The following is a 13,530-nucleotide window of genomic DNA, read 5'->3' as shown; positions in this document are numbered from 1 at the left end:
CTCCGTCTTCTGTTTGCACTTTGATATAAAGCACGTCTCAGGATACGGCATGGCGGTATATAAAGCCAGCGTTATAATCAGTGTACACGCGCGGACGCACCGGGCTCTCTATCTTCGTGGCCCGAATTTGCATCTGCAAATCACCTCGCCCGGATCCTACCGCGTCATCCCGCAAATGATTTAAATAGGAAGTTAAAAAAAAAAAGCACGGAGGAGAGGGACGCGAGATGGCGTTGCCGATAGCTTTCGCCGGCATCATGAAATATTCAGTCGAGTGCGCAGGCACTGAAATGATTTTTATCACCTGATTCATTTGAATCTGTTAAGACATATGCTGATGGAGAGCTGAGAGATGTGGTCGCCCACCCGAGAAAGGAGGCAAAAAAAAACTGATGACTGAATCAAACTGACATATTCTTAATCATATTTTTTTCCTCACATTGTTGTAAACATCTAATAAATGCCACGCGACGGGGGCGATTTTGACATTTATCTCTGCACAATGCGTCTTCCCCTTTGAGCCAAACCAAAGGCGCACGTCGGATATTTTGAAACATTGACTTCTTCGAGGTGCATTCTTCTTAAGATTAATGGAAATGTGCTTCCCATTATATTCAGATATATTCAAGATTATCGCGGAAAATGGACTGATAGAAGAATTAATGACTCCAGAATGGGTTTTTTGTACAGTGCCTACAACCTCTGGTCAAATCCTTGAGCTCCTAAAGCGCCCACGCAGCTTGCGCACTTGCATGTTAAACAACCGCACAGTGTTCTCACTGTCCAGGTCTGCTTTTCCCTGCTCCCAAATCCATGAACGGCTCTTTTCGTTTCTTCCCCGAACGCGTTTAACCAGCAAACATTTTACCGTGAGTGATTGAGTGAGGCGAGGAGTGGAGTGGAAAGGGAAGGAGGGGAAAAAATAAAAAATAAATAAAAAAAAAAAATCGCAAGAGTCAAAGAAGTGGTTGTTTGTCGACAGCTAACAGAGACACAAATACAAAAGAAAAATCTCCTGATTGAATCCGAGAGCGAACTATATTGGTTTCTGTGTTCATTGACCTGGTAAGCCCTCTTCAGTTTATTCAGTATATGAAAGTTTTTTGGTTTTTTTTCCTCCCCTTTCTGTCTCCAAATGTCAACCCGTATGGGGTCTCCATCTCCTCCCTGGGGTCCAACGCCGAACCTTTGTCTCTGCACACCGGAGAGCCGTGAAAGAATACCATGAAAAGAAATCTGCTGTAAAAACATGTTGTTTACGTCGACTTTATATTTGCGCCTGTTGTCCCGCCGTCTGCCCGGATAGATGCGCGCTTGTTGGTGACCAGTTGCTTTCAGCGCTTAAGCTCCATGTCGATGTTTTTGGCGCAATTTCTTTCTCGGTCAACTTTTGTAAATATATTTTACAAAGAGATTTTTTTTTTTTTTTTTTGGTAATTATATGTCATTTCATGTTTGTAACACCAATCAAAGCAAAAAAAAAAAATTTGAATATACAAAATTTGATGACATTTATAGGGCTGTTTGCATAAGTTGCTTCTTGTGTCTGTCTTGTTTTACGTCCTTTTTTGCCCCGCCAGTTTTTGTGCTCACTGTCTCCACCGTCTCTTCATTGTGTTCCAGTTCATTTCTCGCTTCGTGGATGACTCTTGTGCCAGTTTTTGAATTTTTGGCCTTTCGGCCTGCCACTCGTGGTTTTTGTTAGCCTCGGAATAGACGTCGGTGAAGTTGGCAATTTGCTTCAAACCTTGCCAGCTTCCGGTGTCGCACATTGGTGTCTCCCCTCCTTTGAATATTTGTGACAGAACTGTAGGCATTTTAGGACACAACATTTTTAGACAGCTGTAGCCAGATGCGTTATGTCTTTGGGTAGTCCATCTGTATGCATGCTCGTCTCATTCTCGTGAACGCAATATCTCGACAACGCCTTGAGGAAATTTCTTGGAAATTGGCACAAACGTTAACTTGGACTCGAGGATGAACTGGTTAAGGTGTCGGTGGTCAAACGTCTCTTGTCACCTCAAGTTTGTCCCATTCTTGTGACTAGGATGCCGTACGGAAGGGAAGATTGTGACCGTATTTTACATTTGGTTGGATACTGAGTTAGCGACGCTGATCTTGGGTGCCCACCTTGAAACTGTGGTGACTGCAAAGATCGTGCGACAAAGATGTTTGAAGTTTGTAGCATTTGTAGCTTCTTTGAAGGTACATTCCAAGCCATTTCCCCTTTAAAGTCTTCACTGCATATATAATGAATCTGGACAGACAATGATGTGAACTGCACCTTGACTGGTTGGCAGAGACAGTACAACTGCAAGGCAGCACATCTAGGTATTCCAAGAATTGCAGCGCACTCACAGTTTCAGGGCGGGGATGTATATAATACAAACCAAACAACAGAATTGAGTTGAAGTGAATCCTCTTAGTTAATAATTTACTCTGTCCTTGTTTGTCTCTTTTGAATGACATCAAGGGGGGAAAAAAAAAAGACAAGCTCACACTGCGTCTAGGCGAAGTAATTAATGCTGTTAATTTGGGCCCGTCCTTGGCTGCTGTTTGAGTCCTGTACCACACAGGTCTCTTTGACCCTGTCTCACTACAGGGGACCACCAAAGCATGGAGGAGAAGCCCACGGCTTCAAAGCTGGTACTCTGGGATCCTGAAAATAGAACAGAGCCACTGTATGTGAGTGAACGGAGGGGGGAAAAAAGAGTGCAGGACCATATGCTCTTCCTTCTGGCCGTGGAACAAGATGATCTAATTAAATCAAGTGCTAAGTTTTACATGAGTGGGACAAAGCTTCTCCTGCTGAGAGAAGGTTCAAAGACGTATTGTTAGCAATTCCTTTTTGGCATCGAATTCATCCTCATCATTTCAAATGCCAAGAATTCTTCCTTACAGCAAATCGCACATTTTTTTTTTTTTTTTTTTAAGTTACCCACCTACACCGACACACTTCGTGCTAATGTGGCAGACTTTAATGTTCTTAATTTCATACTTTGAACATTTTTTAATTCCGGAGTCATCTGAGCTTTTTCGCCCCTGAGAGTCTGAGCATCTTCTGAGAAACTGAATTTAACGACATCCCAGATGTTCTGATCCCCGGTGACAATAGCTGAGAGGAACAAAGGAGATGCTCAGGCAGGACGACGAGACTAATTCACTCTCGGCATGCTAATGATATCTGCTGACACTTATTTGAATATTATTCTAAATCTGAACCAAACTCGTGTTATTTACCTGCATTTCTGCAGGGAAAACATCGCCGGCTGTGTATGGCGTATTTACACATCAAACATCTCCCTCGCTTCCCCATCACTCGCTTCTCTTTTTTAGTCTTCTAGTTTTTCTGCGATCCTCTCCCATCTGCTCTTACCGTTGGTTTTACCTCCTCTCTAATCTTTTCACACGCCGTCTTCCTCTTAAAATGTTCCACAACACAAAGGAACAGCCTTATCTTGTGATCGTTATCTCACTAATCTCATAATAATCGTCTTAAAATTAGAACCACAGCAAATAATTACATTTGTTACATGTGCTCTGCCATTTAAAACTAAATGAAAGCAAGATAGCAGAGTTGCGCAACAGAGGTATCACAGCCTCGACAAACACGGCAGCACTTTATAAACTTGAAATGTTTTTTTATACTTTGAAGCTAATGAGCGAGCACCGACAAATGAAATAATCCTCAGACTGTGTCAGCTCCTTTTTCAACCTCGGCACACCGGCACAGGTGCTGCAGCGCTGTGTGGGCGTGTACAGATTGGGTTTGATTGACATCTTCCTCACTCTCTTGCTTTGTGCCCTGGAGATCCTTTTAATTCCTTGAATAAACTTTTTTATTTTTTTTATTGTTGTTTTTTTAAATGCTTAAAGACTTGTAACTACTATCCCGGGATTGTAGCCACGATACTTTGGGCCTTTATTTAACATTTAAAATGTACAAAAGTACCGCCTACTTATCACTTATCTTGGAAAATGTCACCTATCGTAGAAGATCCTGTGGAGCTCAGTGTGATGGGATATATGAGATATGGATTCTATTTCTTTGTTTTTTCACTGATATCATCGCACATCAGAAAATAACTGAAACTCTGAAGCCTTGTCCTTGTTGTACGTAAATGGCAATATGTCGTTATACCGCTTTGAATTCTGTTTTTATGTTTAAGAGTGAGTTGTTAACCAGCCGTTTAGTGTGATCTCGTTTATCAGGGTTTGTTAAGCCAGATAACAGAAATATATCCGGGGTGTGTTGAACCTGCTTCGTAGTACAGGCTTCAGTTGAACTCGAGTCAGGGTTCTGGCACAGCTATTTGTAATATATCTGGAGAAGGAAGGCAGGTACAAAGAATCAAAGGTCTGAAGGTCGAAAAATACACCACGGTATAATTTATGCTATGCACTCCAGGGCCATCTCTGCCATCGACAATACCGAGGTCGTGTCCTTGGTATTTTTTAAAACAACAGACTTGTGGTGGTAATGGAGGTGTTGAATAGGACTCCTGTAATTAACTCCGTCTACGGCTCTCCTGAACTCTTTCGTGGCCTCGTGTTCGGCTGGTGTGTTAATCGTAGCTTATTTTATGTGAAGCACTTTGTAACTGAAGTTTAGAAAATTGCTACACAAATAAAGATTATTATTATTATTATTATTATTATTATTATTATTATTATACTGTGTGTGTGATTTGTTGTCTTTCACCTGTTTTTATTGAAATACCGTTTTCAAAAAATAATAAGGTACTTTGATGGTTTGGTTCCCCGGATGACATTTCTGTACTTCTACATCCATAATGACTCAGTCTGTGATTAGATTTTCGCAATCTTTTCCATCATCTAATTGGATCAGCTAATGACTGAGGGCCTGCAGCTGTTGGATGTTGGGTGGAGTTGTTCGCAGAGATACAAGCTGCTGTAACATTACACTGAAGATGGCTCGCAGCTGATACGGTTTCGCTGGTTTTGTTCCGTCTTTCCTGAGATGTTGCAAAACTAAAAGTGTGAAAAGGAGTTTTGTACCAGTGTTTGTTTTTTTTATAAGTGTAGCTGAAGTACAGTATAGTTTAGTAGAGTGTAAAGTCACCATGCGGCACAGTGTTGAAACACGTGCTGCGTTCAAATGGGGTCGTATTTACCGTGTACACGAGGAGGGTCCATACTAACGGCGCCCTCTTGTGGTAGTCACGACGTCGGAACTTGAGATTTTCTATAAGCCTCGTGTTCACGGGTTGTGACGTGTTTGCTGACGTTTACGGAAATGTCAGAGGCCACGGAAGTTCATTTTTTTGCTCGATGTTAAGCTCATATTTTTATCATGTAGAGTTTGTCTACGTAAAATGTTGATCTTCCCAACGGCCTCATCTTTTCACTCGGTGCCGTTGCATTTCCTGCACAACGTCACAGCCCGTTAGCTTGCTAAATCGTTAGCCTCTCGGGCTTCTACACGCCCTCCACGTTGCCTTCGCCGAGCAACGGTGTCTTTACGACTAGAACACGGAGCACACGACTTCCCACGAGTTCCATTTGGATGCAGGAACAAGTAAACAAAACAATAAACAGCCACGTTAAAATATCAGTCAAAAAAAGGAGCATTCTAGACCGATGAAAACATAAGTAGAGGATGGTTCATCCGTGGTCCCATGAGCCATCCCTTTTATCAAAAAAGTTTAAAGTTGACATCGTGTGTAAATCTATTTGGGAAGGTGTTTCGCTATTCCTGCCATTTAAAAAAAAAAAAAAAATCACTTGTTTTGCGAGGAAGCATTTTTGTTGTCCAATGGAAACTGAAACTGCACACAAACACTGATCATTTGAGAAATGCGGCCGTGTGTAATGCTTGGTGGGCGTCCCTGTAATCACATTAAGAAAAAGCAACAACTTGAACCGCAGCCACTCCTCAATCTCAAAGTCTATTACAGCAGAAAAAAAAAGCCCGTTATTAATATTGCAATATGTCAGTGCCTGCGCGTAGTAACACTATCTCATTCTCTCGCCGCTATCTGATTCGTATGTAAGTAGGTCAGTGGTGCCGGGGCCGGGCTATGAATGGGCTCTGTTAGCCCAAGATCCACAGGCTCAGAGCAATTACACACTGACTAACACAGGGGCTCCGTCCCAAATTTGCCTTTTTAACGTCTGGCACTTGACCCGTCAGCTCTTCCCCAACATGCCCAGACCACACATTAACTGCACTCTCTGGCCTGTCGTGGACCGTACGAAAGATGTCAACGGATGTAATTGTATTTTAAATCATCTCTAAATGTCTCCGGATCAGACTTAACATTCTCGTCCTCAACCCACCCTAAAAAAAAAAAAAAACGAATCACTTCTGCACGCACACACCAGTTTCTCAGAAAGCAATCGCCGAACACTGAAAGCGAGATCGCTTGTCAAACAACAGCAGCTGGGAACAGTTTGCTGCCACAACAATGACATCCCGAAACACATCCGCAGTGTGTTTGGATTTTGATCGACTGCTGCTGCTGCTGCTGCTCTGCCTCCGGGTGTCAGTTCGCAGAAACGAGGACCCGAGTGCTCGACACTTGAGGCGGCTTGTGAAGCAAAGCAGGCGAACACGAGCGCAGAAGGCAGCGGAGACCAAAGTCCAGACACAAACAGGCAAGCGGAACACAAAAGGTGCAGGCGGGGTGAAAAGTAGACAAGACATAAAGTCAAGTCAACTTTATTTATAGAGCACCTTTCGTGCAAAATTGCAATTCAAAGTGCTTCACGGTAAAATAGAACTAACCATTTTTAGAACAGAATTTTTTTTTTTTTTAAGAAATAAGGTAATATAAAATAAGTGACATGGCAGACAATATGGACAATATAGAAATGAGTGTAAAATATACATGAAATAAATTTCCAGAATGCTAAATTAAAAAAAAAAAAAGGTATGTCTTGAGGTTTCTTTCAAAAGGCGTTCAAAAGGGCGTGAAGTCCTCAGCACAGCTGAGCGGTGTCCGACTGGGAGTGTACTGCAGGTGAGCAGATCAGAGAACTGAGAGCAGGTGAGGTGGGCGGGGCCATGGGAGAAGATTGGCCGTAGAGAGTGAGACTGAGGACCTCTAGTGGCTGGAGGGAGTGATGCGGGGAACAAAGTGAAGAAATGACTGAAAGGCAGAAAGAAAAAAAAGACCAAACACAGTAGCATGCAATGCCGATAAGTTAATAACACACTAAGTAGTGGGTACTTTGATTTATTCTGGCCTCCATTAATTCCTCAAAACTTCGGCAACGTTAACTTGAACATTTTTTGCACATGACTACATTGTCGTAAGTGGTTAAAACTAGCTCCACCGGCTACAACAGTAAATAATATATCGCTCACAGGTGGCATTTTTCCACACAATGCGTACTTTTACCTTTGAAGTACATGTTGCTGATACTCGAGGACTTTCCCTTTTTTTTTTGCCGCGTGGTAAAGGCTCCGACTGCTTGTGGGTTCATCCCTGAGCTGTTTGACTTGAGCTACTTTAAATCTTTTACCTGGCGCACTTTAGCATTTGTCGAGACATTTCCCTCCGCTAACAAATTGCTTGGAGCGCATTTGCATGTCCCAAACTGATCCCTTCATCCATCTTAAAACCCGCCACATCCCAAATCTGCTCCTCCAAAAAAACAAAACAAAAAAACAACAACAAAAAAAAAACGCTCCGCAAGCCTATTACACTCGTCGTCTTTTTTTTTTTTTTTTTTAAAAACATGTCACCTGTTGCCACATCTTGGAGGGAGCTAAATCCTTATACCTGGCTGTCTCACCCCCCCCCCCCCCTCCCCTCCTCCTCCTCCGCCTCTCACCCCCTTCTCCGCCGCCATCCCCATCCCACCGCGATGCCCCACTTATCAACGCTGCCATTGTAAGTAGCTCTGCGCTTCGATGAGGGATTAACTTTTTCGCTTTAGTCGGAGCTTGCCTCACTAAAAGGATGCTGCCTCGGTAGAATCCCTGCATTCCGATCATCCTAAATCCATCCTGTAAACACGGCATTAAATATTGATCACGGTATCGTGCAGAACAACTTTCTGTTTATTGCTTCATTTTTTTTTTTTTTTTTGCTGCGCAGGGCTTAATGTGAATTTTTTTTTTTTTTTTCCCCCCTCCTAATGAGACACTCGAAGCACTGCGAGTCATCTTCACCAGCACAGATTTGATCAAAGCTTTTCCGCAGATTATTGAAGCGAGCGGTGCGTGACGGGGTTAAAACACATCTTTTATTATAACGATGGCTGAGGAGGGAGGCTTGCATGAAAACAACGTACAGCGGTTAACACAGAATATTCATCCTGCCGATCGTAATGAGCTTGGAGTACATACATTTAGCTGTCTGAAAAAAAAAAATGCCGTCTTTGTCGGGGCGGGGCGGGGCAGGGGGGGGGGGGGCGGCGGCGTCGGGACGGAGTCGTCCGCGGACGGCTGCAGCTCGGAAGGCCTTCCCTCTTGCGGAGCGTCTGCGGCGCTAGAACTGTTTGACGCTGTTAAAACATCCTGTTAAATCTTACCTGGTATATGCAGCTTAAACAGACATCCAAGCACTCATTTAGCACTTACATGATCGAAATTTCAACCTTAAAGACCAATCATTCTCTCTCTCTCTCTCTCTCTCTCACACGTAGAGCCTTAAATGGGCGTGGCCAAACGCGTCGTGAGAGGCTCCATTTAAAAGGAGTCCAGCACTTATACCGTGTACATGTGGAAAAATTAATGACCTTTCGACAGTAAATTTTCGTCACGTAAAGAGGGGGCCTCTTACACTTACACTATGGTATCATTTAACATTTATTCTTTTATTTTAAATAATACAATAAATATACTACAAACGAACATTGACTTTGGTAGAGTTACAAGTTCATCATTTCTCTCTCCACTTCACAATCGTGGACATTATTTTTTTTTTTAGATTTTTTTTTTTTTTTTTTTTTTCATCCGCAGCAGTGAAAAAAACGGGACGTATCACGACGAAATAAAACGTGGGCCAGAGATCATGTCGCTCTACAAAAAAAGTTATAACAAGAGAAAAAACTTTACAATTTCATGCATACAGATAGGTTTTAATGCTTCAAAAGACATACAAGAGTGGATGGCCACAGTAAACTTGAATTTATTGACATAAAAACCAATATATCTTCTATCATCTTATCCTTACACAGGTTTTGACAAAAGACTGTGAAAACAAACAAAAACAGACAGACGAACGGAAATCTACAAAATAAAACAACAACCAAAAAAAACAAAAAACAATGGCAGCACCACTGCTGGTTCTGGAAATTTACAAAAAAAAAAAAAAAAAAAAAAAAAAATTGTTTGTCCTTTTTATTGAGAGCAGAGTGATAAATTTGGGCTGTACTGCATCATCATGAAAAATATAGCCAAAGATCTACAAGCATATTGAGTTATCTTAACAGAAATGGTTCAAGTCACATATTTTAAGATTTAAAAAAAAAAAAGGAGAACAAAACAAACTTATGTATGAAGAGCTGTAAAAAAAAAAAAAAAAAGTTCTGTGGTAGATACTAGTGGTCATAAGCATAGAGAGTGCATAGTTTGAACAAAGAGCATTATAACAATAAGGGCAAATAAAAACAAAAAGAAGACCAACAAGCTTTTTTTACGTTTCCATCTGGCTAATCTGGCGACTCGCTTCTACTGTGGTTAAATCAAGAAATATACTTTTCAAGTTGTTTCCCATACAAAAAAAAAAAAAAAAAAAAATGATTTCAAGCCACTTTGAGCCACTTAAAGCTAAATATAAAACCTTTGGTAGAAGTGTTTAGGGTCTCGTACACCAAACAAAACTTTTAGACCGTATCCCTCTTGGACGCTTTCGGCCCAATCACAACATGTCCACTTTTCAACTCCATCAAGTTTGATGTGGCACGGATGATCCGACAGCAAGGAAGAAATAAAAAAAATAAAAAAATGCAGCGTCACAGAAGCAATGATATGCAGAAGCCAACAGCCCCATCTTAAGTCTCCTCCCATTATTTCAACATTTCGGCACAAGCGTCGGGCACGTTTTCTTATCTGTGCGGTCCGATGAGGCAGGAGATAACACACGGCGCCATGCTGCGCTTATCTGTGACTGGATATGTAGATAGATGACATGCAAATACCACCGCTGAACATTAAAAAAAAAAAAAAAAGAAAAAAAAAAGAAGCCTGGATGCAGCAAAGATCCACCTGCGTCAGACATGGTGGTTTTAAGCGAGTCAAAGAAGGGGGGGGGGGGGTGGGTCGGGGTTGCCGGTGATGGGAGAATTATCACCACAAGTTTTTTCTTCCACTCAAACAACACAAACTAGAAAAAAAAAAAAAAATTACATAGCACCACAGAAGAGAGAAAATAGCACCTAAGTTTCGATTTCCTTGTGTTTTCGTTCAAATGTGACGTCATCCCCCACTGCGTAGTCAGACATGAGTATTTCAGGGAAGAAAATACAGAAGCTGTTTATTAAGTTAATGATATTGCCACCAAGGTAGGTTCAGGTTCAGTTCAGAGGGCACAAAAAGAGGAATGTATTCTGTTTTGTTTTTTTTCTGTTTGTTTGCAAATCAACTGTCACATAATATCACAGAGCTTGTTTTCGTCTTTTATTTCCATTCTGTTCTTAAATTACAACAAGGTGTGCTCCACAACTGCAACAAGACAGGACGTACCAATTTTACTTTTGTTTTTTTTCCTCTTTCAATTTTACAAGTCGAATTTCCTCACTTTTGTTTCTACAAATTTTTTTTTTTCTTAACGTTTATCCCCGCATCCGTGGTCTCCTACCTCATAATTAATAAAAGTCACATGCATGTTTTGAAGCCAGAAGCAATAAAACATAACCAGGAAAAAAAAAAAAATATACAGAATGTACTTACAAACATAAAAATCATTTATATATATTTATATATATAAGGTCCATTCCAAGAGAATGGGGAGACAATTATGCACAAACGAAAAGCTCCCGTAGTGAATGAGCAAACAAGAACCAAAGAAAAGACAAAGTGAGGGGGGGGGGGGGGAGAAAAAAAAAAGCCGGCGGGGGGAGATGAAGGGGGAAAAAAACCAAACACGAGATCAAAAACTAAAGAGAAGAAAAGAGCCAAATCAGATGGAGTCCGTGGCAAATACTGCGACCGTCTGGAACGGCTGCAGCTCTCAGGGTCGCCTTCGTTGTTCAAAATCGAGTGTGATGACACGGGGCTAGGCTGCGTGTGTGCGAGTGTGCTGTGTAGGAGGCACGATCTGACATCCAGTTTCAAAACTTGCATGTGATGGAGAAGGCACACTGAGGTTTCAAGGTTATTTCCTCTATTCCTATAGAATTTCACCGTATTCTCAACTTGATTTCATTTTACTCGTACTTGTTGCTTTATGGAAAAAAAAAAAAAAGTAACTTTTTTTTTTACAAATAGAATTGTCCTATTTTTTTTCAATTGTTTTTTTTGTTTTTATTTTTCTGAGAAAACAAAAAAAAATATGCTTTTTTTTTTTTTTTTTTTTCTCCATTTGCTCAGTTAAAAAAAAGTCTTAGCCGATGAAACACACTGGCCCCACTTCGAATCCGAACTTCTGCGTGGAACCGCCAAAGTCGTTGAACATGATGTCCACAAATGGCACCTGTTCCACCTTTGGTGTGTTGATCTCAAGTACTGTCTTTTCGTAGCCCTTTTTCAACTGTCAAACAGAGGACACAAGCAGAGAGGGCAAATTAGTGCGTGGAAAACAGGATTTCAAAGTAAAAAAAAAACAAAAAACATCGCGAGGCTCTTCGCCGACTGAAGCCGCCGCTACAAAGACGGCGGGAAACGTAAATTAAAGGAGGCGCGAGGCGTCGGGCTTACCGCACAGCCGTCGACCACGGTGCGGATGTAGGGGTTGTTATCGTAAGACATCTCCTCGTCGTTGGAGCCCAGGAAGCGGATGGCCTTGTCGTAGTTGTCCTGCTCCTGGTCGTGCCAGGCCACCGACTGGTAGCAGTTGTAGGTCATGTTCTGCCGGGCCGCTGCGCTCAGCAACCGCATGAAAGTCATCTGGACCACGCCGATGGGGTTGCCCTCCGCGTCCACGTAGGAAAGCTGCAAAAAAATAAATAAAGAAATAAAGAAAAGAAAGGGGAACACGGATGGAGCTGACTGGAAGGAAATGGTTGCGTACCGCGAGGCTCTGATGCCGAGGAATTTTGAGCAATCTAATGGAAGTTTTATACAGACTCATGAGGTACTATAGTACATAAATAATGCTGTTTTTTTTTCTTTTTATGTTTGTAGGTAGTCACTTACTGTACTTACAACAACTACTAGGTTTTTGGCCTCCGGTCCCCCTTTTTAGTTTGATTTTGAAAATAAATTTGGGTCCTGCGTGTTATTGTAGCAGCCGAAGGAGAAGGCGGTCTTTCCGAACCGTTGTCGGTTTCACGTTGTGATTGCGAAAGGGATCGTTCATTTTTGCGAGCAAACTCGGGTTGCCCGAGTTTACGATCAGAGTTGACCAAACGCACTTTCACCCGTTTGATAATGAAAACCTTGTTTTGTAAATGTAACTCAAAACAGACTGGAGTGTTTTTGCAAATCAAGCAAGTCGCTTTCAAAACTCCAGCAACTGGTCTTCTCGGTCCCAAACGTTTGCAGAGTGTTGTTTAAACCGGAGGTGACGCAACACGGTGGTAAACGTGCTCCTGTCCAAAACTTTTTGAAACGTGTTGCTGCGATTAAATTCAAAATTAGCGCGCATTTTTCGTAAAACCATAAAATTTCAACATTTGCTATGTTGTCTTTTAGTCTATTTTCGATTAATTATGAGTTTACACGATCAGCAAATCATCGCATTCGGTTTTTTATTTACATTTTACACAGCGTCCCAACTTTTTCGGAAACAGGGTTGTAATTATTTGACAGCGTGCCGTAGCGCAGCTTGGCTCTCGCCTTGCTGATGACATCGCTGCCTATCGTCATGTATTTGACACGCTTCATATTCGATAACCAGCTTTGTGTGCCTTTTCTGGTTTAACCTTCGGTGGGATCTCAGCCCCAAAAAGGTTTAAAACCAAAATGCTCCACTGCCCTGCCGTCACGTCTACACTGCGACGGGTTTTTTGTCACTTTGATTTAATTTATGACTGGTAATTTGTATTCTTGTTTTAACGCCGTCTTGGGATTTTTCGAGGACGTGTTGCTCATTGGTAACGGTGTCGATAAGAGGCGTCGTCCGAGGATACAGAGTTAATATAGTACCGCGCTGTGTGGCGGCACAGACAAAACTAGTGGAACTTCAGCTGCCGATAATACAGGACTGCATATTGATCCAATCATTAAAGCACGAGGCTGCGGTTAATCGGATGTCAGCTAATCCCGTGAAAAGACCCAAACCAACAATGTGTATCTTTTCAATGCTCATTTTTTTTAAAGGGCTCAGTAATTTCTTTTAACAGCTGGTTTTTTTTTTTTGCATAAATGAATAAAAACAAAAGATCAAAAAGCAGATTTGTTGGGGTCTATTGTCAGCTGCAGATAACAAACCTTATGTTGGGTCTTTGTCAGGCTTT

General features: G+C 41.7%; 1 protein-coding gene across 2 annotated transcripts in view; it reads right to left on the bottom strand.

Moving 5' to 3' along the window:
- Positions 1-9,030: 9,030 nt before the first annotated feature.
- The window catches only part of col5a1 (procollagen, type V, alpha 1), an 80,692-nt gene continuing 76,192 nt past the window's right edge, over positions 9,031-13,530 (bottom strand). For both annotated transcript variants that reach the window (XM_069168660.1, XM_069168652.1), the window contains exons 65-66: positions 11,831-12,064; positions 9,031-11,663 (exon numbers count right to left, since the gene is read on the bottom strand). In XM_069168660.1, the coding sequence (XP_069024761.1) occupies positions 11,517-11,663; positions 11,831-12,064 (381 nt within the window). In that variant the 3' untranslated portion in view covers positions 9,031-11,516. The remainder of the gene's footprint in view (positions 11,664-11,830; positions 12,065-13,530) is intronic.

This window comes from Embiotoca jacksoni, unplaced genomic scaffold (assembly GCF_022577435.1).
Source record: "Embiotoca jacksoni isolate LCO1_2020_lvr unplaced genomic scaffold, fEmbJac1.0.p SCAF_10, whole genome shotgun sequence".
NCBI classification, from domain to species: Eukaryota; Metazoa; Chordata; class Actinopteri; family Embiotocidae; genus Embiotoca; species Embiotoca jacksoni.
This window is presented reverse-complemented; position numbering and strand designations above follow the sequence as displayed.